This window comes from Ursus arctos, unplaced genomic scaffold (assembly GCF_023065955.2).
Source record: "Ursus arctos isolate Adak ecotype North America unplaced genomic scaffold, UrsArc2.0 scaffold_12, whole genome shotgun sequence".
Lineage (NCBI taxonomy): Eukaryota > Metazoa > Chordata > Mammalia > Carnivora > Ursidae > Ursus > Ursus arctos.
The window spans coordinates 53731768-53758493 of record NW_026622786.1 but is presented as its reverse complement, the minus strand read 5'-3'; the positions used below and the strand labels follow the sequence as shown (position 1 = coordinate 53758493).

The 26726-nt window shown below is 42.0% G+C and overlaps 1 protein-coding gene across 2 annotated transcripts in view; it reads left to right on the top strand.

Annotated features, from left to right (window-relative positions):
* ROR1 (receptor tyrosine kinase like orphan receptor 1) overlaps positions 1-26726 on the top strand; it is a 389042-nt gene that overhangs the window by 235845 nt on the left and 126471 nt on the right. For both annotated transcript variants that reach the window (XM_057310603.1, XM_026497919.4), the window contains exon 3: positions 26182-26469. In XM_057310603.1, coding sequence (XP_057166586.1) covers positions 26182-26469 — 288 coding nt within the window. The remainder of the gene's footprint in view (positions 1-26181; positions 26470-26726) is intronic.

Genomic DNA, 26726 nt, shown 5'->3' with positions numbered 1-26726 from the left:
GTAGCATCATCTTATTGTTGACTTATGATGAACTTCTCGTTAACTAAACCTCCTGTGAGTTTCTCATAATTTTAGCCATTTACCTCTATCTCTCTTTTCTCATATTTGTGTAATTAATATCTTATATCCCACTACTCACTATACATTATTCCTATTATATTTCAACATGTTTGATTTATCATGTAAATAACATGATGCTGTCATTTAGTATACTCATGATCTCCCGACATTGTGTCCATATTAATTTTGCCCTCAGCTAGGACATTGGTGTGACTGTTGGCTAGAAAGCATGTAGATAGAACTCCTGTCCTGATGATATCTTGTCTTGTTGCCACTATGGAGAACTGCCTCTTGTACAAGTGTATATAGTTTCAATAATGTTTTTGAGGGTCCACAGGCCTATTTTAGCATCTTTCCATTTCTGTGAACTTTTTCAATGTAGTATTTGTATTTTGTCCCTATTTTGTCATTTGACAAGCATTTGTTGTGCTCTGTACTAGGCAGTGTGGTAGGTGCTGGGTACAGAAACAAATAATATGGGTCTGTCTTCAAGATGTTCACAGACTAGTGGGAAAACAGACTAAAAGAAGTAGGTGCACAAATAGAAGGAGTGGGAAAGTTGTGGATATGGCTTTATGAAAATGGTGACATTAGAGCTGGGTATTACAGATGCATAGGAATTTGCAGAGCAGGAAGCAGATCAATGACCCATCTGGCCATGCTTCAAATTCCCTCTCCTTAGACCATAAGAATGCCAAAATTGCATGCCCATTTTCTCTCATAGTTCCTGCCGTTCTTCTGCAAACAATATTTCTTTGTTCAGAGTTAGATTTCTATTATTGGCATTCTAAGATAAGCATTTGTCATCCATGAATGTTAAGAATAGAGAATATGCACCATCTTTCAGCTAGTGGACACTTCTAAGAAATAAATCGATCGTTGAATATCCTATATCACTCCTATGTCTTACCTCAGTACCAGTTTTGTGATCAGCAATAATTACAATAATATAATTGTGAACAATTATAGAGTACCTTCCATATGCCAGGCACCATGAATGGTGCCTTATGTAGATTATCTCTTTCTACCATTAACAAAGAAGAGGTTCAAGCTCAGAGACTTTGAGTAACTAGCCTAACATCACACAACTCATGAAGCAGCAAAACTGTGATTTTGAACATTGGTCCCTCTGTCTCCAAAGCCTGGCCATTTACATTTCCTCATTCTGGCCAGTTGGTCAGTATACCCACTCATTCTCCTCTCAGGTCTTTACCCATTGATACTCCTCAATAGTTGCCCTTTTATTAGTCTGCTAAGATTATAAATACCACAGACTGCATGGCTGAAACAACAAATTTATTTCCTCACAGTTCTGGGGGCTGGAAAGTTCAAGTTCAAGATCAAGGTCTGGCAGGGAACTGTTGCTAGTGAGGATTCTCTTCCTGGCTTGCAGGTGGCTGCCTTCTCACTGTGTCATCACATGGTGAGGAGTGGGTGGAGAGAGGGAAAAAGAGAGAGAGAGAGCTTCCTCTTCTTATAAGGCCACCAATCCTATCAGATAAAGGCCTCACCCTTATGAGCTCTTTAAACCTTAATTATGTTCTGAAAGCCCTATCTCCAAATCCAACCACACTGGGAGTTAGGGCTTCACCACTAAATTTTGGGGAGACACAATTCAGTCCATAACACCCTCCTTAAAACATTTCATACCTTTTCACTTCTCCACACTTTTGTTCAAGCAGTTCCCCCAGCCTAAGCTTCCTGCCTTTCAAAATCCTTCCAGTTCTTGAAAACCCAACTCAAATGTCACTTCCCATGAAGCCTTCTCTGGCTTCCAATCGTATTGAGTTGCCTCTTCTTCTCCATAATAATAATACTTCGTATTTTGATTTAGCCCCTGTTGTACCCAGACTGCATTATAGCCTTCTTGAAAGCAGATATGCTGCCTAATGTGCTCCCTACTGATCTGGTCCTAATTCTGTTGGTACTCTGTAAAGGTATGACTTGAGTGATTGATTAGTTCTAAGGAATGGTGGAGGCAATTCGGTGGGTTTAGGCTGTAGAAGAGAAGACTACAAGAAGCTCTGTTGAAAGTGATGCTTTACAGAAGAAAGAAAAGATAGTTCTGTGTTCCCTGAGAGGTTTGAATTGAGACTGCCAATTAAGTTTCAAAGAAGCAGATTTCATGCCAATGTAGGGAAGACCTTTTTAATTAAAAAAGCAGGTGTATAACACTCATTGGTGATCAAGAGGTAAAGTGTTGCTCTACACACATTATTTCTACTCCCACCTAGTTTTATAAAATCTGTTACAGATGAGAAAATCAAAGTTCCAAAAGGCTAAAGACCTAGTGTGAATTCATGTAGTTCATTGATCTCCTCTGCCCATTCCTTCATGAAGAAGCACTCTTCTTCTCCTTAAAGGTATTGAAGCAGGCTGCGTGACCATTTTCCAGGAATCCTAGATCAGGAATACCCTGGGGGTGTTGGTATAGTTAATATTTCTGTTTTCTTCCATCTCTCAAATCCTGTGGCTCAGAAATTCTCAGTCCCTGACATTGGTTTAATGGGAATAGACCTATAAAACCTATCTTCTGTCTTTTTTTGGAAAGATAGATTATAAAACTCTTAATAAGATTATTACAAATTAGGACGCCTGGGTGGCTCAGTCGGTTAAGCGTCTGCCTTTGGCTCAGGTCATGATCCCAGGGTCCTGGGATCAAGTCCCACATCAGGCTCCCTGCTCCACAGGGAGTCTGCTTCTTCCTTTACCTGCCACCTCCCTGCTTGTGTGCACTCTCTCTCTGTCATATGAATAAATAAAAATCTTTTTTAAAAAAGATTATTACAAATTATCATTACAGTAAATGTGTTATTGGTCCCATTAATTTATATTGATGAAGCTGTTTGGAGAACACAGCTTTGGAAATATTTATAACTAATAAAATTGACTTGATCCTAGCCAAGAGGGGCTACAGTTTCAAATAAGAGCACTCTATCTGAGGAAAAAATAATATGCACAAGTTGTCACCTGACTCCAGGAGTCAGATGGATGAGGTACTTAGCCTTGCTATCCTGATTGCATTCCATACTGAAGGTGGGTCCCTGTAGACTAAGCCCTCCCAGGATCAGCTTCTGGGGCAGGCAGCCAATGTCCTGAAGCAGCTGCCATTTTTCTTGGGTGATTCATGTGTGAAAGTGTCTCCTCCTTAAGAATCTGGGTCATCTTGTTCTTCTTCCCAGAGCCAGGCTCTTATCGGACCAGAAGCATCTGCTCATACAAATGCATCCAAGTTGGAGAGTTTATGAATGATAACGATAGCTGTTCACTCCAAATACATAACTCTTTTGGTCTACGACATCTCATATTTGGCTATACTGCTATTTGTATTCAACAGAATTGGGCCTTAGAATCCTGAAGCTGGTGTACATTTTGGTGTAACTTTAGAGACTCTTCAAAAATGATCATTATCTCTCTCTTTTCCATTCAAATAGTTTATTTAACTCAGTATTTCACTTTCCTATTGTGAAGTCATAGCGTTGAATTTGAGCAACGCCTTTGTTCCTGTGTGTGCATGTGTTTTAAATAACATCTCTGCATGAGCTATGAAACTCTTTGTACTCTGTACCACCGCTACCCTCAACCCCTGGTCAGAGGGGAGGTGACAACATAGAATGAGCTTCCATGAATAGCCAAAAGCAGCTCAGTGTTGTTGTTGTTGTTGTTAGAGTTCTTCTTTGCACCTGCTTTGTTTTCCTAGGAAAACAAAGATATCCTCCTCTTCTTCCATTTTTATTATACAAAATACATTGTTCCTGGTTGGAGGTGGAGAGAGGGAGGGAATGATATTTTTGAGTGTCTTACAATGTAGAAACGCCATCAAAACATTTGAATATGAAGTTGACACTACTTTGGGATCATTTAATCCCATCAGTCTCCAGACATCCCGTCAGTTTAACAGACATGACTCAGACAGGAGAATGAGTCACTTAATATCAAACAGTACTTTTGCGGTAGAGGTGAGACCAGACCCCATTCCCCTGTTGTCATTGCATAGCCTTAAAATATCACAGCTTTTAAGAAGTCTTCCAGAATTGTAATGGAGACCAGACTGCGTGATCTGCCCCATCAGGGCTTGAGGATGCTACCAGGGCGGTGTGCTTTTTGTTCCTTAATCACAGTCCTGTCGTAGACCTCAAGGATCTGGAACTCACAAAATGAAATCCTCAACTGACTACCATTGTTTTCTACACTCACCTTTCAAAGGCGAAGATGGGAAAGGATAAGACAATAAATAAGGGATTTATTTGAAAAAGCAATATCCTACATGATTCCACTTATGTACCTTGAATAGTCAAATTGGTAGAGACAGAAAGGAGGAAAGGTGGTTGCCAGGGGTTGAGGAGAAGAGAGAATGGAGAGTTGTTGTTTAATGGGTACTGAGTCTTAGTCTGGGAGTATGAAAAAAGTTCTGTGGGTGGATAGTGGTGATGATTGCACATAATGTGAATGTACTTAATGCCATGAACTGTACACTTAAAAATAGTTAAAATGGTAAATTTTGTATTGTGTGTATTTTACCACACACACACACACACACACACAGCAGCGTTCTTGATGAGATCTTGAATCTCCACACCCTTGTCTGTATGCATCCTCAGAAACAGGCTGTTAGTATGTCCTAAAGAGCACTGATAACAAACATATACTGTCTTTTACTTGCCTTGCATTGTTTGTTTTCAAAGTAATGTCACACCCATGATTGCGTTTGGTAGTCGTCAACACTCTCATGAGAAAAGCATGACAGGAATCCTTCCTTATTTTGCAAATGAGTAAACTGAGGCAGAGTTCCACAGCTGACAGATCAAAAAGTTTGTACTAGAACCCAGGGCTTCCTAGAACCATGCACGATCCAGGGTAAGAAGTTTTGAATTGAAACTTAATATATTATACTTAGTTATCCTAGAAAGTGGATTCATACATTTTAGAAAGATTTTCAAAGACTTTGAACACTGAAGTAGTTTGGAGGAGGTTTTGAAAATGAAAATCAAGTAAACTTGAGACAATTCATGGTCTAAACATTCTGCTTGACTGAGGTTTTACTATCCAGCAATAATACTGACAAACACTCTACAGGACTTTACACTGTGCCACGTGCTGTTCTAAGTTCCTTAACTATACTAACTCACTTAACAAAGTATATTATTTATAATTCAGAACAAAATTTATCAGGACTGTCATGTGCTAAACACCCTCTAAAGTGCTTTGTATCCTTGACTCATGTCATCCACATACCAGTCTGAGGTAGCAGGTATCCCTGGAGCTTAGAGATGTTAAATAACTTGCCAGAGGACACTTGATAGCTGGTGACACAGCCAGGACCCAAACCCAGGTCTGCCTGCCTCTTTCCCACTCAAACAGATGGGGCAGTGTGGGCCTTTCTAATCACTGCCATCTCTAAATATTAATTATGTCATTCAGGCGGCTGGGGCAATAGCCAAGTGTGGATGCTGGTTGGCTCATAGTTTGCTTCTTGAGGGACTTCTAAGTTTCACCCTGAAATTCTGGCTGGAAATTTGATTCAGTTGCTGAAAGCGGAAGAAATACAGCTTTCATGTTCATCCGCAATTTGCTTTTCCATTTTCTTTTATTATCCTGAGACTTACTGTAAATCACACTTTCCCATCAGTCCTGGGGGTTCTGATTATGTTCGTGGGGTCCAGCTAAGAGCAGGGGCAGTAAATTACTGCCACTTTGTTTGAAAATTTTTTTAGCCACAGTACATTAGCTGCTTTTGTTTGCTTTTCCACTGGTAGTGTGCACATTTTTATTTCAGAATTGGTGTTTCTTGAATGTCTCATTTGTGAATAATGTAGCTTGCAAAATGGAATGATTGGAGAAAAAGTATGCAAGAGAGTATCCTTTGGCATCTGTAAGATTTTTAAAGCATTTATAGCTAAAACGAGTTATTGAATTCTGCCTCTGTTTCTCTCTCTTACACACACACGTGCACGCGTGCGCGCGCACTCATTCTCTTCATTTTCCTGTTCACTTCATACTCTTCTTCTTCACTTCCCAAAGATCAATTGCATATGGTAATGACCCGTACGACAACTAATATCAGGTAACTACTAAGAAATGCCTTCTTCCAGGGTTCTCTAAGTGTTTTTGTTTATTTGAAAGATTTATAGATCAGAGGGTCAGGGGACACGTTTTATTGTAAGTTTCTGTTCCAAATTTCCTGAAATTTTTCGAAAAAGAAAGAGAAGAAAGAAAGAAAGAAAGAAAGAAAGAAAGAAAGAAAGAAAGAAAAAGAAAGAAAAAGAATACATTTTAAAAGGCAAAAATAGGGATAATAAGAACCAGACCCTACAGTGATTATCAAAATGTCAAAACTAACTACTTTTTCTTTACCCAATAGCATAAATCTTGAGGCACTTACCTTTCAGTAAAATCTCCCTAATGGCTTGACTTGATTCTCTTGCTGGGCCATCCACAAAGAGAGTGGCTTCTAAAGTGATACCCAAATCCTCGATGGCTTTCAATAATTAGTATGGGAGTTCAGTGGAGACATTTGTTTATGTTTTTAAAATCCTATCTTTTGATACAGTAGCAAGAAAGAAGGCTCTCTGGCATGCCCTGGCAGCCTAGAGTTAGGTTTCTCCATGAGCATTGTTGTAATGTGCAGAGGACCATCCTAAGGATGCTAAAAAGCTATGATAATGGTTTTAGGACCTGGTTGAGTGTGAAAATTAACTCTTTTCCCTGAAATTTGTCAGAGCTTCTAGAGTGGCTTTGGAAAGGATTTTAGTGCGCATGAAGATGGAGCTTATGTTAGAAAATTTTCGTTCTTATCACTAATCCATACAATGGTCATTTCATTTTCTTGGACTTTATAGTAAACACCTTTGAGGGAGGCTGCCTACTTTACAAGAACGCCCTGTTGTCTGGTAACTGCTCCCATGACCCTTGGTGATGGGCCTTCAGCAGCTATGTTTGTGTTATATGACTCTGCCCCTCTGCGGTGAGTTGATTGGACCAGGGGAAGGACACTTGACCCAGGTTGGGCCAGTCAGAGTCACTTTCCCGGGAACTTGGAATTGTGACTCAGAGACAGCCAATGTTTGAAGTTGCTGGTGATGCCATGAGATTAACTTGAGGTAGATAATATGAGATCGATCATCCTCTGTTGTGTGTATAGAAAAGCAAAGAAAACTGGTTTGCAAAGGTGGAGATTTAAGCAGATTCATGAAAAAGCCAAAGATAGACGGTGGAGGGAGGGTCTTGACCTAGTTCCCAGAAGCTTTCCAGTCTTGGTTCCTGTTCCTCTTGAGGCCTGGCTGGACCCCTTGCCAGAGTCCCAGGTCGAAGTCCTCATCCACCTCATCCGCTCCTCCTCACCCTCTTACGCCAGCTTGAATTAGCTTCTGTTACATTCAGTCAGAGTCTTAACAAAGACAGGTTGACCCTCTCTCCAGTATGTACTTATTTGATTACAGAAATGACCAAGTAAACAAATAAGTGAATGTTCATACTTACTCTTTGGTGCCCTAGAAGGTTTGACCTGGGAACTAACCTCAGAGATATCTTAGTCCTGTCCTCTCATCAGACAGATGAGGAAATCAAAGACTGTAGATGAGAAGTGATTTACCCAGGTTCACACACAACCAGGACTTGATCCCTGGCCTTCTGGTTCTCAGGCCAGCCAGTGCTCTTTCCAGGTTGTCTCCCTAGTGACATCCATATCTGTCTGACTGTCCATCCATCCATCCATCCATCCATCCATCCATCCAACCAACCAACCAACCAACCAACCAATAAACGTATGGTGAACAAGCTCCTGATACATGACAGGTCCTGGAATACATGCTTTCTATGTTCAGCGAACTGACTATGTGGTAGGATATAAATTCTTTATGCATATTTTCACTTCATTCATTCATTTCCCACCTTAAAGGGCAATTTCCTACCTTTGCCATCCCCTCATCAGAGCAAGTTCATTTAGAACTCTCCCAGAATGTATTCCCATCACATATTCTCTGTGCCTCTCTTATGGCAGTCTTTCCTAATATCGGTGATGATCTGTTTTCATAGCCTATTTCCTTTGGCAGCCCTTTGAAGGCAGGGACTGTGTGTGAATCAATACCTTCACTTCCTAGTACAGAACCTGTCACAAGATACATCTTCAATAAATGTCTGCTATTCTGGAGAATTTATTTCATTCCTTAGCGTCTCAGATGGGGACTGTGTATCAGTAATCTATCGCTAGTAACAAACCACTCCATACTTCATGGCTTCAAGCAACGATCATTTATTATTACTGCTCATGGTTCTGGGAATTGACTGGGCTCAGCCAGATGGTTCTTGTTCAGGGTCTGTCATATGGTTGCAGTCAGATGGTGGCTGGGGCTGAGGTTATCTTGAAGGCTTTCTCATTCACATGTCTGGTAGACATCTGGGCTGAAAGTTTGCAAACAGGGCTGGAACAGCTGGAGCTTTATGAGAATCTCTCTCTCTCTCTCTCTCTTTCCACATGGTGACCTCGGTATAACTGGACTCATTACATGGTGGCTAGAGGCTCCCATAGAGACTGCCCCAAGAGAAACTACCAGAAGCTACATAGCCTTGCCTAACCTGCCCTCAGAACTCACCTCACATATGTCACTTCTGCAACATTCTGTTCCTTGAGAGAGTCACAGAGGCCCTGCTAAATGTAAGGAAAGGGGGCAGAGACTCCATCGTTTGAAGAGAGATGTGTTCGAGAATTTACAGACATGTTTCTACATCTCTGCTTTATACTTCCTCACATAAGGGGGATATGAAAGGAAATGAATGCTTTATCTCTGGCCCCATGGAGCTTACATTTGAGTTGGGAGCCACGGTTTTCAGGCAACTGCTAGTTTCTGGCCCCACTGACAGTACATCTTTTCCAATGACTTTGCCACTCCTGGCCACAATCAATCACAGTGTCTGATAGCCATGTACTTGTGGCCAAGGAGTTGGTATGGGCAAGCAGGTAGGGTCAGGGTCTCATTTGATCATAAAATTCTCAAGTGCTGGGTTTTGTAGTGGGCCGTCTGGAGGAATAGACAGAAGACTCGCATTTGGGCCCTGGCAAGAAAGAGAGACGTTTCTAAAAGTGTAACTTAAGGAAATAATACAAAAGGGAAAAAATATTTAAGCATAAAGATATATACCGAAGCATTATTTTTAAGAGTAAAGAAATAGGAGGGAGAACTAAATTTTCACTAATTGGGGAAATCCTTTCATTGTGATCTCTGATGGAAATCCATGATCAGAGATCTGCGGCTGCTTTTCCTTGGATTTCTGAGATCAGACCTACTGGGGGAGGAAAAAATAGGGATACAAAATCAGAACCCCTCTGGCCCCTCCTCTCCATCACACTCTTCACCAGCTCTCCCAGCCCTGGCCTTCTGGATCAGCTCACACTTCCTGAAGCCCAGGTCCGGGCACATGTTTCTTGGCTTAGTATTGTATAAAAACTGCCCATTGCTGGCCAGGTGAGGTACAAAATCCTTCATTACTGTCTGAGGTCTTTCCTCATTCTTGGCCCAGCCTTTCTTTCTGGTCTTCTTGCCTACTACTTGTTCATCCATAACCTTCCCAGAAGGCAAATGGGGATGATTTATTCTGTGTTGCTCCCACTCACTCTAGACACCCATGCCTTTGAGCTTTTCCTCAAGCCATTCCTATACGCACAGAATGCCATCTCCCCCACTTCTACTTCCTGAAAGCAGAGACCCCCACCCCCACCCCCACCATAGCCAAGCTGGGGAGGTACAGGGGAGGGGCTGGGAGCTTCCCAAGAGCACATTCTCCTGAAATGATGTCTTTTAAACAAATGTTAACGGTATTACGTTAACATGATGGTTATTAAGACTGCGATGGAAAGATGCTTCAGGGCTCCTCAAGGCGGCTGGATATATGTGCTGCTATTGTTCATTGTCACAATGATTAGGGGATGCAGTGGACATTTATTGGGAAGAAGCCTGGGATGTTACACGCCTTCCTGCCTCCATCAATCGTGCCCCACTGAGGAACACGGTGAAGAGAGGAAGATGGGGAGGCCGGCCTGTGTCAACAGAGGCACATGGGTCCTGTCGGGATGGTCCTCAAGATGGCACCTTGTGCGTCCCCACTTTCCCCAACAGCTGCCCAGCTCCTGCTCTCTGCCCTTACTCCCCTGGCTCTCCCAGGCTCGCTCTCTCTGATCTGAGAACCTAGCTCCCAACCTCTGCTCTCCACCAAGGCCCAGCTCAAGAATGGCCCCCCATTACTGTCAAGCCTTCCCTGATTTCTATAGGTGAACATGCTCACCCATTCCTAAATAGAAAATAGCATTTTTTCCCCTTGCATTTCCTCTTTTTCTGATTATTTTTATTGGTTTCTTTTCCATCAATATTTTGTGAAGAGAGATGGGACAGGTACCTCCCCAATGCCTCCACAGGTATTTAAAGTATTTGCTCACTTTTCTTCTGTTTCCTCCTCATTTCTTCCTTTCCCCCCAAGAGCCTGCAGATTTCAGGAAGAGGACAGGGAAGTTTGGGGTTTCTCTGCCCCTCCACTGTGCTCTGGGTCTTGCCCACTAGGCCTGATTAAAGGACAGGGGACAGACTGGCCCGTCTGCCCTCAAGGCATGGCAGCCTTGGCCTGCCCACGTTGGTCTCACCGCCTTCCCCCTCAATCTCCTTCAACCCTCAACACCTTGACCACACACGTAGCTTTACTCTCACTCTTACCTGTACTTTCAAATTAGATCCTGGGATATCTCCTCCTCCTCCCTTCAAGATCTTCAGCAGCTCCTGACAGACAGTCGTCATACCACCTCCTCTTTAAACATCCTACCGATTGCTACGTGTCACCTCTGGCCCAGAAAGCTGGTTCGGTTCCCCTTTTCTAGGGTCCTCTATCACCCTGAACATACTCAGCTCACACTCCAGTATGACTGTTTCTTTACCTGTCTGATTCCATCACCAGGATGAGAGATCTTTGAACATGTCAAGCCATTTGTTCATTTGTTCGTCATTTTTCACATCTGTTCCTAGCAAACCCGTGCAGAGTTTAAGGTGCCATACCCAGGGAAAAGGGCATGCGGAGAACCCCAGTGTTCCCTGCCTCATCTGCTTCTTTGACTCTTGCCTCTTACTACTGAGAAAATAGCACCCACTTCCTTTCTCATCTCCAGATTGCTTAATATTTTTCTGTTTTGTTGAAAAGGCAGTGGAGCAGAGACTGTCTAGTTTTTGAGGAATTTGGTTCAAAATTTGAGAGCAAAATCGCCCCATTCCTAACAACATTCAGGTGACAGGGTCGTCTCCAGTGCACTGCCCTGCTCACAGCAGATCTGAGATGTGGCCAAGTCAGCAGATTCTTTCAAAATTTGAAATACAAACTTTGCACAATGAGTGGAGAAGAGGGGAAAGAATGGTTTTTGTGCCCTTTCGTGTCCCCTGACGTTTATATTCTGGGAAAACCTGAAACTGGAATGTTGGCCTCAGTGGAGTCGCGTTGGAATGCTGACTGGCACACAAAGGGATTTGGGATCTGTTCAATCAAGATGTGACTAGAAAACTGAGCTGGGATAACTGTGTGGTTCCTATAGGGACAGAAATTCCTTGGCCAGAATGGCAAGCTTTTATTTTGAAAGCCACCTGGGCATCCCTTAGAGCCATCAAATGCTCGAGAATTTATTGTGACCTGACAAGCCGCTGCCTTGCAGAGTCAGGCCAGGGTAGTAAAAACACACGATGACTACGTCCTTGAAGGCCCTAAATATGGCTCAGTTCCTCCCCGAAAAGGGCTCCCCAAAGGGCTGAAGGCGAACTGTGGCCTTTGCATGACACAGAAGCATCTATAGGCTTCTGTAGCGAGGAGCACACGTCGTGCCGATGCTGAGGCATCGTTCGTATTCACGGTATTGAAATCGCAGAGATGACTTACGAAGTGCTCTGTTTGCGTTGGCCCACAGCCCAAAACAGAGACTTATCTCAGGCTTGGCCTTCTAGATACTATCGCTGCTAATTTAAAAGTTCATTATGCAAGCCCACTCATCCTGTCCTGCTATAGTTAAGGTCTGTCAGCATTTTACAAAGGCTCATAACCCACCCATACAGGGGCAAGAATGCAGTTTTTGGGTTGCAGTATGGCATGCAGGGCCCAAGCCTGAGAGTCAAAAGCTTTACCTCTTTTGTTGTTTTCAAGTTAGAACTTTTCTAAGTTCTAGTGAAGCAAGGTAATCACTGATGGTTTTGCTGGTATTGTTTGGTTTGGTTTTGCAGGGCTGGGGAAAAGCTGCTGGGGATGGCTGGGAATTAGATGTACCTTATATCTCAAGAATTCTTAGGCCCGAGAATTTACTTATCACCCTAGCATTCAGCTGAAGATGGGGATATAGTTAAAATAATCGCTACTTCATAGTTAGGATTGATGAAGACCAGGAGGGTCAGAAACAGGATTGGGAATATTTCTCTAAAATGGAAGGACCAGTTCTCAAACCAGAACCTTGTGTCCTTGTGAATGTCAGCAGGATGGGATTGATTGTATCCAAGTCAAGTTACTGTCTGATGGTTAAGTGTGCTTCTGCTCATCATTTTAAAGTATTCTTACTATTTCTAAACTTAAACGACACATACACATGACAAATATGAATAAAATGATAACCCCCAGATAATAAATAATAATAACCCCCACATAATAAAAATGGTTGAAAATTGTAGTAAAATAAATTGGATACTTAAATAAGTCACAGAAGTCCAAAAAAGTTTGAAACTAGAAAAGAAGTCACTAGAGTAACCTTGTTGGCAGTTGCCAGTGATCCCATTAGACGCCTGGCTCCTGGAGAAAAAGTAAGAGTACATAGAGATCATGGCATCTTTGGTGTGACAAGGAGGTGTTATCCAGATGGATTCAGGTGAGTTGATAGTGGAAGAAGTTCTTAATGACAGTGGGGTATAAAACAGCAGGTTGAGAGGGGACAAGCTGGGAGTGGAGGCGGGGAAGGTGTCAGAACTGGATTCAGTCCCAGCCATGCTGGGCCTAGCTATGCTGACACCTCTGTTAGCCTTGGTTAAAATTGGCTAACAAAAACCTATATGTACCACAGGGTTCTGGAAAGAATAAAATGCAATAACAGGTAGAAAGTGCCTGATAGAATCAGTGCTCAACAAGTTTGTTCCTTTTTCCTTCCACCTTTGTTAATTATAGCTGGGGCAGAAAGCGATCGAAATGCTGGAGGCCAGCCATTCTCATCCCATGTAGATCTTAGCTACTTAAGAGGAAAAAGTAGTTTCCCTGAGCTTTTAAGAGGCCATTTAAATACAGTTGGCCTACTTGTAAAAAACGACCTATTCATTAAATCGAGCCTCTAGGTAGCAAAGTTTTCTTAAACTCCTTTGAGTTGCTGTGTATTTACTGTGCTTCCTAAAGAAAGGCCGATAAGGGCGGCTGCTTGTCCCCATTAGTCCAGATTTACAGGGGTTTTTGCTCTAAAAACATTTGCAGAACCATTTCTTATATATATGCGTTTGCTCCCCAAAAAGAGCCACACATTTGGCTCTTTGTTGTCTTTGATCCAGGGATACTCTTCCAACCCCTCTTGTTACCCAGAGGTCATTACCCCAAGCTCAGCTTGATGCCTAAGTACTTGAGCTCTCAGGAAATTGTAAGTGGTAGGCCCAGCCCCAGCCCCGCACAGCTCTTCCTTTCTTTTGACTTTTACCATCACATCTCCTGCTCTGTGGTATCTTTGCTTGGCCAAGGAATATTTATCTTCGTGGAGGTGTCTCTGTACCTTAATGTCTCTGCCTTGGTTTCTTCTGAACGATAGGGATTGTAGTGGAGAATCCTGGAGATTTTTGAGCAGTAAAAACTGGGCTTAGCAGGAAGCCAGGCAAGACTCAGTGGCCAGAAAGTGAGGGTTATAATCATCGCAACCACGTGTTTTCCTGTCTATCGCTCCAGAGAATCTTTTGGGGGAGCGCCTAAAAAAATGCTGATACTTGGACTCTACACAGGATCAATTACATTAGAATCTGCAGGGGTGAGACCTAGGCATCAGTGTTGGTTTTGTTTGTTATTCCGCAAGTGATAGTGATGTTCATGAGGGTTGAGACTCTCTGGCTCTAGCTAATTATAGCTCCCGAAATTGATGATCTCATGTGACCCCCATGACAACATTTGTGGCTAAGTACAATTATTGGCCCCATTGTACAGTTGAGTAAACTGAGGCTTGGAGATGTTAAGTACCGGCAGGTGAGAGGTGGGACTCGGATATTTAGCCAAAGCATCCAACTCCAGATCCGTGTTCTTAATTACCGCGCCTCAGCCCATTATTATAAATAGTGCCTCCAGTGGGAGCTAAGCTCCAGCGAGTGGGGTCATCCAGTGGTCTCGAGCCCTCTCCATACCTTCAACGTACCGACCTCCTGCTCCCCGTGCGTTCGAGACTTCCCAGCAGCCCCACGTCAGATAACGAACTGCGGTTATTCAGAAGTCCCCTGCTATTTCCACTGACTTTTATTAAATGCAGCTTGTGGCTCCAACTCAAGAATGTGCAAGCCGATTTAGATTATGTTTTGCATTGAGTTTATTAAGATAAAAAATATTTCCCGAGATAGTGAGTCAGAAGTATTTATGGTGAAGTGTGCTGAAAGTGAATGCAGGTTGATAGCGTGAACAGAATGTTCTCTCAAAGTCAAATGCGATGACCTAACTGTGTTTGGCAGCCTTCCTTTATGTTTAGCTAAGCATTTTATTTCATGTCAGGAGCCTCCTCCCTCTTCTGAGAAGGATCGGTCCTGTAGGAGACTAGGATTTTGGCATGTGCCTCTTTGATACCAAGACGGAGGCCCTGAAGCCTAATGGTGACTGGCTCCCCGGCTGACTGGCTGGGTTGCCATGGCAAAGGACCATTAAACTCTTTATATCTCAGTTTCCCTCACCTGTCAAAATGAGAATATAACTCTTGGCCCCACCTCCCTCCCTGAGGAGAGTGGGAGGGCACTTTGAAAATTAAGCAATAAATGTTGGGAAGGATTTGTGGATGTGACGTCTTGTCAAATGGGTAAGTAATAAATGGGGTGTCTCCGAAGCTCATTTGCCCTAAATACACTTGAGCCTTCCATTTACTTAATCAACTAGCCTTTATTAAATGCCTACGAAGTTCAAAATAACACATGGAGTGCTAAGGGGAATACAAAAAGGAAAAAAGGAGGAAATAGGGCCTCAATTCCCAGAAAGCTCATAAACTAACTTCTTTTTTCTCGCAGTTCACTTTTTAGGTTGATTAAGCGTCAGTATGAACGATGCGTGTACTGTATTTAAAAAGCTCATTCTCAGTGGTGACTTCCAGTTACGTCATACGTAACTAGGAGTGATTTCGTTGTTCTCGGTACCGGTGGTATTGTCACATGCTGGACGGACTCATAAAAAGGGCAAGAATATTCTGGAGTCCTAGTTAGGGGGCGTGGGGGACAATGAAAGACCACAGTCTGGATTCATCACGAATGGTACCTTGGCTAATAGTATGGTCTCCTGTGTCCAAAGGTCTGGGTCTGAGTCCTGGCTCTTCCACTTTGTAGCTGTGTGACTTTGGGCAAATACTTAACCTCTCTGTGTCTCATTTCCTTATCTCTAAAATGAGAGTAATAAGAGGGTCTAACTCATGGGATTGTTTTCAAGATTAATAAGTTAATGTGTACGAGGTACTTAGGATACTATCTGGCACCATATAAATGCTCAAAAAGTACTAGCTATAAGCACCACTTTCTATGGGTCATGGAGGAAATGGTGGCACTAAAAGATTACTAGTATTTCATTTCCCTATATTATAAAAAATATCAAGTCCTTTTTTATTCAGAGTCCCAAAATTTGCCTATCACAGTCACTTAGAGTTGCCCCCAAATCCCAGGCTGCTTATTCAGAAATGGGAAACAGGCCATCCAGGCCTTTCTCTGGCTTATGGTGCACAGGGCCCAAGCTAAACTATTTCGTTCTGAGAGCTTTACACCAGTCCAGGGCCCAGACGGGTGGTAAAGGGCACCTGTGGGGTGTGACAAAAAGAGCACTGAGCTCGGAGTCCAAATCCTGGCTTTGCCTTTTTTTGGCTGGGATAGTCTTTAAGTCCTCCAAACTGTGGTTTACCCATCTTGATTATACAAAAGCAATGGTTAGGTAACACTGCTGGGGCCCTAGCCTAAATCAAGACAATGGGTAGCAAACTATATCAAACTCTGCTAGAAGTCCTTGTCATCTCCACCAGCATGCACTTGTGGTTTAAAAAAAAAAAAAAAAAAGAAAGCCAGTTGTACTTAAGAATGTCTTTGATGAAGCAGTGAAAGATATTTACTTAATTAAATCTTGACCCACGAGTACACGTCTTTAATATCCCATACGGCAAAATGGGAAATACGCAGGAGTGCTGGCTGCTGAAGTCCTAGAGTTGTCACAAAGAAAAGCATTTGCATTGTGACGTGAACTAGCCCCTTTTTTACTTGAAAAAAACAATAGACTGAGAAAGACAAATACCATATGACTTCACTCATACGTGGACTCTAATAAAACAAATGAATAAAGAAAGAAAAAGCAGAATCAGACCTATAAATACAGGGAACAAACTGTTGGTTGCCAGGGGGTGGGGTGCAAAATGGGTGGAGGGAAGAGAGAGATACAGGCTTCCAGGTAGGGAAGGAATAAGTCACAAGAAGAAACGGTACAGCAGAGGGAACATCGTCAGTGGTATTGTAATCGTGTTGTGTGGTAACAGACAGTACCTGGACTTGTGAGCACAGCATAACCTATAGAGAAGTTGAATCACTATGTTGTACACCTGAAACTTGTTTAACAGTGTGTTTCAACTGTACTAAACAGAAAGAAAGAAAGAAAGAAAGAAAGAAAGAAAGAAAGAAAGAAAGAAAGAAAGAAAGAAAAAGAATGATTGACTGTCAAACTATGGTTAGTTATTTTTGAATATTCTTGGAAATGAACAAAATGAGTCTGCTACTTCAAATAAACAGGAGACGGTATTAGCCAATAATAAAATTTGAGCTTCTAAGCAAAAATTAAAATTTTATAAACTTTTAGCCACCACCATGAGCTTGACAGATTTCCAGTCTTTTGAGAAGAGAGAAAGAGAGAACAAGAGCAGAGGGGCAGGGCTAGGGGGCCAGGAGAAGCCCAGAGGGAGAGGGAGAAGCAGACTCCCTGCTGAGGAAGGAGTCAGACATGGGGCTTGATCCCAGGACCCTGGGACTGTAACCTAAGCAGAAGGCAGACGCTTAACCAACTAAGCCACCCAGGCACCCCAATAGCTTTCTAGTCTTTACTGATGAGATTGGTGGTGATATTAACAAAAACTATTTTTCTCTATTATGTAATTAAATGTGTTCACATTTGGAAGATTTACATAACTCCTTGGAACAATGTTTTCTAAATGGACAATGCATGGTGTTACAAGACTGTAGGTGGGTGAAAGATCTTTAAATCCAAGATAAACCAAGCCATTTTAATGTAACAGATTATGAAAATTTCACTGATAAGGCTTCATATTCACATCATGACTAACCCTTAAGAAATTACCACTTATCAAATTTTAGTATAGTATCACAGAAGAATATTCTAAATTATCTGAAGAGGCTATTAAAATACCCCTCCCTTTTCCAGCTGTGTAAAGGCACATTTTTTTCCATATCCTTTAACCAAAACAACATATCTCAACAGATTGAATGCAGAAAGAGGAGAATCCAGCTGACTGCTCTTAAGCCAAATAGATTTACAACAATATGAAACAATGCCATCCTTTTCACTATTTTTGTGTGTATATAAAATATGGTTATTTTTCTTTGAAATATATTATTAATATTAACAAGTAAAGACATTACTTTTTTATTTTTCAATAAATTAGTACACAAATGCTTTTAAATTTTCTCTTTGGGGTCCTCAATATTTTAAAGATTTTTTAAAAAATTTTATTTGTCAGAGAGAGAACACAAGCGGGGGTAGCGGCAGGCAAAGGGAGAAGCAGACTCCCCGCTGAGCAAGGAGCCTGATGCGGGGCTTGATCTCAGGACCCTGGAATCATGACCTGAGCTGAAGGCAGACACTTAACCAACTGAGCAACCCAGGCATCCGGTCCTCTATATTTTAGAGTCTTAGGGGTCTTGAAACCAGAGAGTTTGAAAACTTCTATACTGGAATGAAAAATTAGAACATCTAATTTTTTTTAAAGACTATTTTTTTAGAGCACTTTTAGGTTCACAGCAAAATGTAAGATACAGAGATTTTCTATATACCCCCTGTTGCCTCACATGCACAGCCTCCCCCATTATCAGTATCCCACATGAGAGTGGTGTGTCTTACGATTGATGAACACATCAAAATCACCCAAAGTCCATAGCTTACAGTACAGTTCACTCTTGGTGTTGCACATTCTGTTGGTTTAGCCAAATGTGTAATGACACGTGTCCACCATTTAGAGTGCCCTAACAATATTCTGTGTTCCCCTATTCATTCATCCCCTTCTCGCCCCCCAACCCTTGGCAACCACTGATCTTTTTACTGTCTCCATAGTTTTACCTTTTCCAAAGTGTCATATAGTTGAAATTATACAGTATGTAGCTTTTTCAGTTTGGCTTTTTTCACTTAATAAAATGAAGTTAAGTGTCCCTCATGTCTTTTCATGGCTTGAAAGCTCATTTTCTTTTAGTGCTGAATAATATTCCGGTGCCTAGATGTACTACACTTTATCCACCTACTGAGAGACATCTCGGTTTCCTCAAGGCTCTGTCAGTTAGGAATAAATCTACAAACATCCGTATGCAGGGTTTTGTGTGAACATAAGTTTTCAGCTCCTTTGGGTTAATACCAAGGAGTGAGATTACTGGATCATATGGTAAGAATATGTTTAGTTTTGTGAGAAGCTGCCAAACTGTCTTCCAAAGTGACTGTACCATTTTGCCTTCCCACCAGCAATGAATGAGATTTCCTATTGCTCCGTTTTCTCACCGGCATTTGGTGTTGTCAGTGTTCTGGATTTTGGTCATTCTCATAAGTATATAGCAGTATCTTGTTGTTTTAATTTGCATTTATCTGACGTGGAGTATTTTTTCATATGCTTATTTGCCATTTTTGTATCTTTGATGAGGTATCTGTTAAGGTCTTGGACTGTTTTTTAATCAGGTTTTTGTTTTCTCATCGAATTTTAAGAGTTCTTTGTATATTTTGGACAACATTCCTTTATCAGACGTTTCTTTCGCAAATATTTTCTCCCAGTTCGCGGCTTGTCTTCTCATTCTCTTGACATTGTCTTCGGCAGAGCAGAAGTTTTTTTTAACTTTAATGAATTTCAGCTTGTCAATTACTTCTTTCAAGGATCGTGTCTTCCCGGTAGTATCTAAAAAGTCATTATTGTGGGGCGCCTGGGTGGCTCAGTTGGTCAAGTGTCTGACTTCTGCTCAGGTCACAATCCCGGGGTCCTGTGATCTCTCAGCTGGGAGTCTGCCTGCCCTTACACCCCTCCCCACTCGTGCTCGCTCGCTCTTTCTTTCTCTCTCTCTCTCAAATAAATAAATGAAATCTTTAAAAAAAAATTAAAAAGTCATTATCATATTCAAAATCATCTAGACTTTCTCCTGTTATCTTCCAGGAGTTTTATAATTTGGCATTTTACATTTAGGTCTGTGATCCATTTTGAGTTAATTTTTGTGAAAGGTATAAGATCTGCATCCAGATTCACTTTTTTGCACGTGGATGTACAGTTGTTCCAACACCATTTGTTGAAAAGATTTTCTTTGTTACTTTGTATTGCCTGTGCTTTTTTGTCAAAGATCAGTTGACTGTATTTAGGTGGGTCTATTTCTGGGCTGTCTGTTCTGTTTCATTGATCTGTTCATCCATGCTTTCACCAATACCACACTGTCTTGATTACTGTAGCTTTATATCAAGAATTGGGTAGTATCACTAATATATCATAATTAAAAAAAAGAATTGGGTAGTATCAGTCCTCCAACTTTGATCTTCTCCTTCAATATTATTTTGGCTGTTCTGGAACTTTTGCCTGTGCGTGTAAACTTTAGAACAAGTTTGTCAATATCCACAAAATAACTTGCTGGGATCTTGATTGTAATTGCATCGAATCAGTAATTTGATTCACTTCTACTCACTGTCTGTGGGATCTCAGCCTCGTTACCCTCTCTGTGCATTAGATTTCTGATGTGTAAGATGAGGATAATCATAACAGTTTGTAACAACACCTGCTATAATAATAACTACCCTTTATGTGTTAACTGTTATCACTGTTATTATTGTATCATCATCGTAGATGTTTTTATCATTATCACCGTTATTACCAGTACCACCCCGGGAGACACAGCAACACAGGAGCTAGAGGGTAGAGTCAGCAGAATTAGAATATTTTTCTCTCTGAAGCCACATTATACCCCACCTGCTACTGGCCAGCCTGCCAGCATTTGTGGCCTAAAGAAGAAGGGAAAGAAGGATGAGAAAGCTTCCACGGCTCCAGCACACATTGTCAGAGGTATTGAATCAAGCCACTGAAAGAAAATACAAGTAGCCAGGTATAAATGTAGAAGCCCCGTAGCTTTGTGTGGCATCAGGCCCCATTGGTACCTGCTGTCTGCCATCCAGGGCTTCGGCTACACCATATGGAAATGTAAACCGGTCAGGAGGAGCAGCCCGCACAGGCCCGTGGAACAGAGCATGAAGCCAGAGTCTGGAGGTGAAATGGTGGACACAGGCAGCTAGCTAGTGGCCCAGCTGCTGTCAGGCCCACTTGGCAGGTGTCCTCTGCACTGGGCTTCTTCACAGAGATACCCAGGTGTTCCCTGAAGGGAATGACCACTGGCTCAGAACCCGCAGTGGCCACACCAAGCTCTAGGAGTAGGGAAGAGAATTGATCCCCCAATGTGGCTCATGAGGCTGCTACAGAAGGATCCAGCTGGTTCTGGGAAGAGAATGGATTGTAGCCAGGGGCTTGTTAACAACAAGACTGATAGTAATGATGCAGACATGCGTTTTTATTTTATTTTATTCCAGTCACAAAATGCTTTCATGTTGTTTAGGCCAAATGTTGTTCTGATGCTTCTAGTCTTTGCCAAACTGAGGACCAGGCCATTTGCTTGTTCGAAGTGAGCCGCTACAGATGGCAAACAAATTTGCACATTATTCTTTATTGGTAAAAAGTTAGAACCAAATTCCCTGTGTTTGTGGCAGGGCTCCTTTGCTCAGTAAACACAAAGATTTGTTTACATTTCCTTTGTTCTCTCTGGACATATACTGCTTGGGCCAGCTACTACACCGATTTCAAGATACCCCGTAGTTCTCATTTTTGTTATTAGGTGGGTATTATGTAGCTTCGTGGACAAGTTAACCAACTCTTGCCTGCAGTGTATCAGTTATGTGATCTCAGGCAGGTGACTTCACCCCTCAGGTGTTCTTTTCTGTAAAATCAAGACTGGACTTTGTCTGGAAACCAATCAGCTGGATGAACAATCATTCCCTACTTTTAGGAATAAGATATTTGTGAGAAAAAGAAAAAGGGGTGCCTGGGTGACTCAGTTGGTTAAGCGTCTGACTTTGGCTCAAGTTATGAGCCCAAGATCCTGGGATCAAGTCCCACATCAGGCTCCCTGCTCTTTGGGAAGCCTGCTTCTCCCTCTCCCTCTCCCTCTGTGTGTATGCCCACTCTCTCTCAAATAAATAAATAAAATCTTTAAAAAAAAAAAAAACCCAAAACATTGGCCATCAATTGGCTAATGCAAAGGGCACATATACTTAAAAAAAAAAAAAAGGGAGAAAGAAAGAAAGAAAGAAAGAAAGAAAGAAAGAAAGAAAGAAAGAGAAAAAAGAAAAGAATACGCTAATGAAATAACAGAAATTCACATGCTACTTGCTCTGTTCCAGAGCCTATTCCAAGCACTTGCCATGTGTTAATTCATTTCGTCCTTGAAATAGCCCTATGAGGAGGATACAACCAGTATACTCATCTCACAGATAACAAAACTGAGACTCAAGCTCACACCGCTGATAAGGAGCAGAACCAGGGCATGAATTCAGGCATTCTGGCGCCAGAGTCTGTGAGGGTTGATTTTGTATGTTAGATCAGCCCTTACTAATTTGTTTTCAATCAATCTGAATACATCTTCAGAAGGTAATTGAAAAACTACCCCCACGTTATAGAACTCTCTGGTTCTTGGCTAATTTATGTTCTTAGAAGAAAAAACTTGAAGCTCTGTATGCCTATGATTATGGTATCATGCAAAGTCACTGGAGTTGGGAGTCAAAGAAATTGTTTAAATGCCAGCTCACCCTTTTAGGTGATATGTATGTGCACTTGGCCACAGAGCTTTCTGGACTTTGGCTGCAACCACCTGTTGGAGAGAACTAAAGAGAAGAAGTAGAAGTGACTTTGGTTTTTGACTAAAGCTCAGCAGGTGATGTTAACCCCTGAGTCATGCACCCGGCAGCTGTCATCCTGGTCTCTGGGAGTGAGGCTTGGTGTTGGTTAGCTTCAATATTGAAAGAAGGTAGGGGACGCCTGGGTGGCTCAGTCCATTGAGCGTCTGACTCTTGTTTTCAGCTCAGGTCATGATCTCAGGGCCGTGGAATTGAGCCCCACGTTGGGCTTTAGGCTCTGCAGTCAGTGGGGAGTCTGCTTGAGACTCTCTCCCTCTTCCTTTAGCCCTCTCCCCCATCTCTCTCACATAAATAAATAAATCTTTAAAAAATTTTTTTTAAAAAGGAGAAGGGCCTGCCAAGGGATAGGCAGAGGAATTGGAATCCCAATATATCAGGTCAGGTGAGTTACCTGGCTTCTGGAGGGAAACTAGAACACCAGCTAAAGCTTAGACCCATTAGCTAGACAATTGTGACGAGTTAGGGGCAGATCACAGCCCTGTGGGAAGTGGGTGTATGTCCCCAGCTTGCTCTTTTTTTAGGGAAGAAACTCAGATTCTGTCTCCACCCCTCAATGGGGCTCTAGTTGCCCAAGCAGTCTGGCAGAATGGAAAGAGCTAGGTTTTGGAGTCCCAAAAGATCTGGATTAGACCTCAGTTCAGCCATGTGGCCTTGGACAAGTCACTTAACTTCTCTGATCGTAGGTCTCCTCGTTGTAAAGCAGTGATAACAGTTCCTGCCTTGTGGGGTTATTGAGCGAGTGAGTACTGTAGTAAAGCCCCTGGCATATTGTAGGATTCTAACTAGTCTATCTGTGCACACTACTGTATTGGCCTATTGGCTCACCTGGACTTTGTGCTTGGCTGAGCCTGAGAACTGAAGGCTGCTGGTGCTGGAGGCTTTGGGCGCAATGTGCAGTGGGATCCCTGAGAGACCATGGGCCTGGTCAGTGCACATCTGAGATGCGATTTCCTCATTGTGATAATTAATGCACCTTTCCTACTTTACCAGATTGTTAGAGGAGAACATGAGACTGGTAACCTGAAATATACAAAAATTGTTATTATTATAAAAGAATTGCAGTAACATTGATTAACATTTTGAGTGTTTACTTTTTTGCCCAATACTAGTTTAAGTGCCTCCCATGTGTCATCCAATTTAATTTTAATCCTCTAACAGTTTTGCCTGGTAGCGTCCTATTTGTTATTTCTATTTTTCAGTTAAACTGAGGTACCCAGAGGTTAAGAAACTTGCCTAGGGTCACTCAGAATTGAGGGCTGACCCGGGATTCAAACCCAGTTAGTTTAGCTCCAGAACCTACCCAATGGAGTATTAATCACTATGCTTATATTGGCATTGCTATTTCTTTGCTTCTTTTCTACTGAGGATACATAGTTAGCCGTTCTCTGGGTAGGAGACGGGACTGTGAGGCCATGATGGCAGCTCCATCAAGCCACCTGTTCGTTAGTGTCTCTACTCTGTGGGCACACCTCAAATGAATTAGGAACACATGTGCTTCTATCTATGAGCAAAAACATTCATAGATTGAGTATATATGTATATAGATTATAGAAACAAGTTCAGAGATGAAGATCAGAATATAAATGGAAAGAAGCAAGACATTTGCAAAATAATTTATGCACTCATGATTGCATTGTGAAAGATAATTATTCATTGGTTTAAGTGGGATGAAAAGTGTCATTATAGTAACACAGTGAGTGATAGTCATACTTAATCTGTTTTCTACCACTCAAATAAGGTAAATGTCATTCACGTGTGACATTCTCCTATGGGGCTGCCCAGACTTTGACATTTCTCCCCAGTCTTTTTGTGGAAAATTAAGGTACATAATGAATTATTTATTTCTGGCATTTATGAACGCATTTTATAGGAATTTGGGTGCTTAAATTAGCCACTTAGATATCTCCCCAAAAAAGGTTATTTTTCAACAAAGTTCCATTAAATTCAACAAATTTACTATGCTCTGCCTATGCTCTACCGTACGGTAGCTATTAGCCACATGTGGCTGTTAAAATTTAAAATTTAAAAATTCAGTTCTTCAGTTGCTCTAGTTACATATCATGTGCTCAGTAGCTCACCTGTAGCTGGTGGCTGCAATTTAGACAATGCAGATTATAGAACATTTCCATCATTACAGAAAGTTCTATTGTACAATGCTGCTAGATGGTAGGATACACTAAAGATACAATGATGACCAAAACATTCTAGATGCCTGCCCTTATGGGCATATAGTCCTGCAGAGAGGACAGCTGCTTAACAAGCCATCCCAGGTTGGGGGTCAGGGAAGGACAGAAGGCAACGGGAGGGCATGGCAGGGGAGATCTACCAGAGCATGGGTGGTCAGGGCAAATGACACAAAGAAAACTCCTTATACACGAACAACAGACCAGTTTTTAAAAAAATATATTGAACTTAATTTTTTAAATAGTAAATTATTTTCTCTGTAACTGGATTCTGCAACTAATATCAATATGAGATTTAAAATATATTATTGAAGAATAAACTTAAGTAAAATGTATTTCATTATTAAAATAAAGAAATCCCTTAAAAAGCCAAAGGCAAAATGTACATACAGTATGATTCCATTTATGTGCAATTCTAGAACAGACAAAATTAATCTATGATGATAGAAATCAGAACTGCAGTTGCCTAGAATGGAGATGGGGGTGCAGGTGGAAGCAAGGATTGACTACAGAGGATCTTAGGGTACTTTTGGGGACATTGAGGATGCTCTCTATCTTGGTAGGAGCATTGGTTACATGGATATATGCATTTGTCAACACTTATGGAACTATATAACTTACGATGGGTACATTTCCTAAAATGTAAATTATATCTCAATTAAAAGTTGAATATATAGAATTATTTACTGTAACATATTAATGGTTAATATGAGTAACATTATAGAACTATTCATTGCCTCATTACGCTGGCCTCCATGACCTTTATATCATCACTGGCGGGAAGATTTGCAGCATCCTTCCTGATCTTGTGCTATGTGGATATAAATATGTTGCTCCTGCTCTTCCAGTCTTCTATGCTTTCTTTCTTATCAAAAGTGGACAAACTGGGGGGGCACCTGGGTAGCGCAGTCGTTAAGTGTCTGCCTTCAGCTCGGGGCGTGATCCTGGCGTTCCGGGATCGAGTCCCACATCGGGCTCCTCCGCTGGGAGCCTGCTTCCTCCTCTCCCACTCCCCCTGCTTGTGTTCCCTCTCTCGCTGGCTGTCTCTCTGTCAAATAAATGAATAAAAATCTTTAAAAAAAAAAAAAAGTGGACAAGCTGGAAGGAGCTTTGCCAGAATGTTAAGAATGGTGTCATTTTGGGGTGGAAAGATTTGAGGTAATTTTGCAGCTTTTTCTTCTTCACGGTATTGTTTGAATCTGTAACAAGGACTGTATATTTTTCTTATACCTGGAAACATAAAATCTCATTCTGTCTTGGCTTAGAAAGTACATTTACTTATCCATGGGTTACCATATAGTCATTTGAAAACTTCGGGTTTTAAACGATGGTTGGTAACAAGTTTCCTTGTAAGCAGCAGGCTCTGTGGGTGATTGTTCCGCAGTCACGGGGTCTCGGTAAATGTATAATTTCATGCCTGGTCTGCCTCCCTGCCTCTCTTGTGCAGTCCCTCTGTGGTCTTGGGGCACATTGGAGTGGATTGGGGTTGCTCGAAGGTACTCATTAGCTGTCTGCCCCTCTCACCTGCCTCCTTCACCTGTGCTCACAGATTCTTACCTGACCCTCGATGAACCGATGAATAACATCACCACGTCCCTGGGGCAGACAGCTGAGCTGCACTGCAAAGTCTCTGGGAATCCATCTCCCACCATCCGCTGGTTCAAAAATGACGCACCTGTGGTTCAGGAGCCCCGGAGGATCTCCTTTCGGGCAACCAACTATGGCTCCAGGCTGCGGATTAGGAACCTTGACACCACAGACACAGGCTACTTCCAGTGCGTGGCAACAAATGGCAAGAAAGTAGTTTCTACCACTGGAGTCTTGTTCGTCAAGTTTGGTAAGCCACCTTCTACTGGGGATGGCCTTTGGCCCTCAGCATCCACGGGAGTGAGGAGGGAGGGATGCACACATACTGAAAATGTCCTATGTGCCCAGAAACTGGGACAGTTTCTAAAGCTGGTACAGTTGTACCCATTTTACAGCTAAGTAAACCAAGGCCTGCAGTTAAGGACCATGTGCAGGGTTGTCCAGCTAGTAAATAGCAGAGCAGGGGCAGAGTCCAGATCTGTCTGACCCCACAGCCCTGCTCTAAAC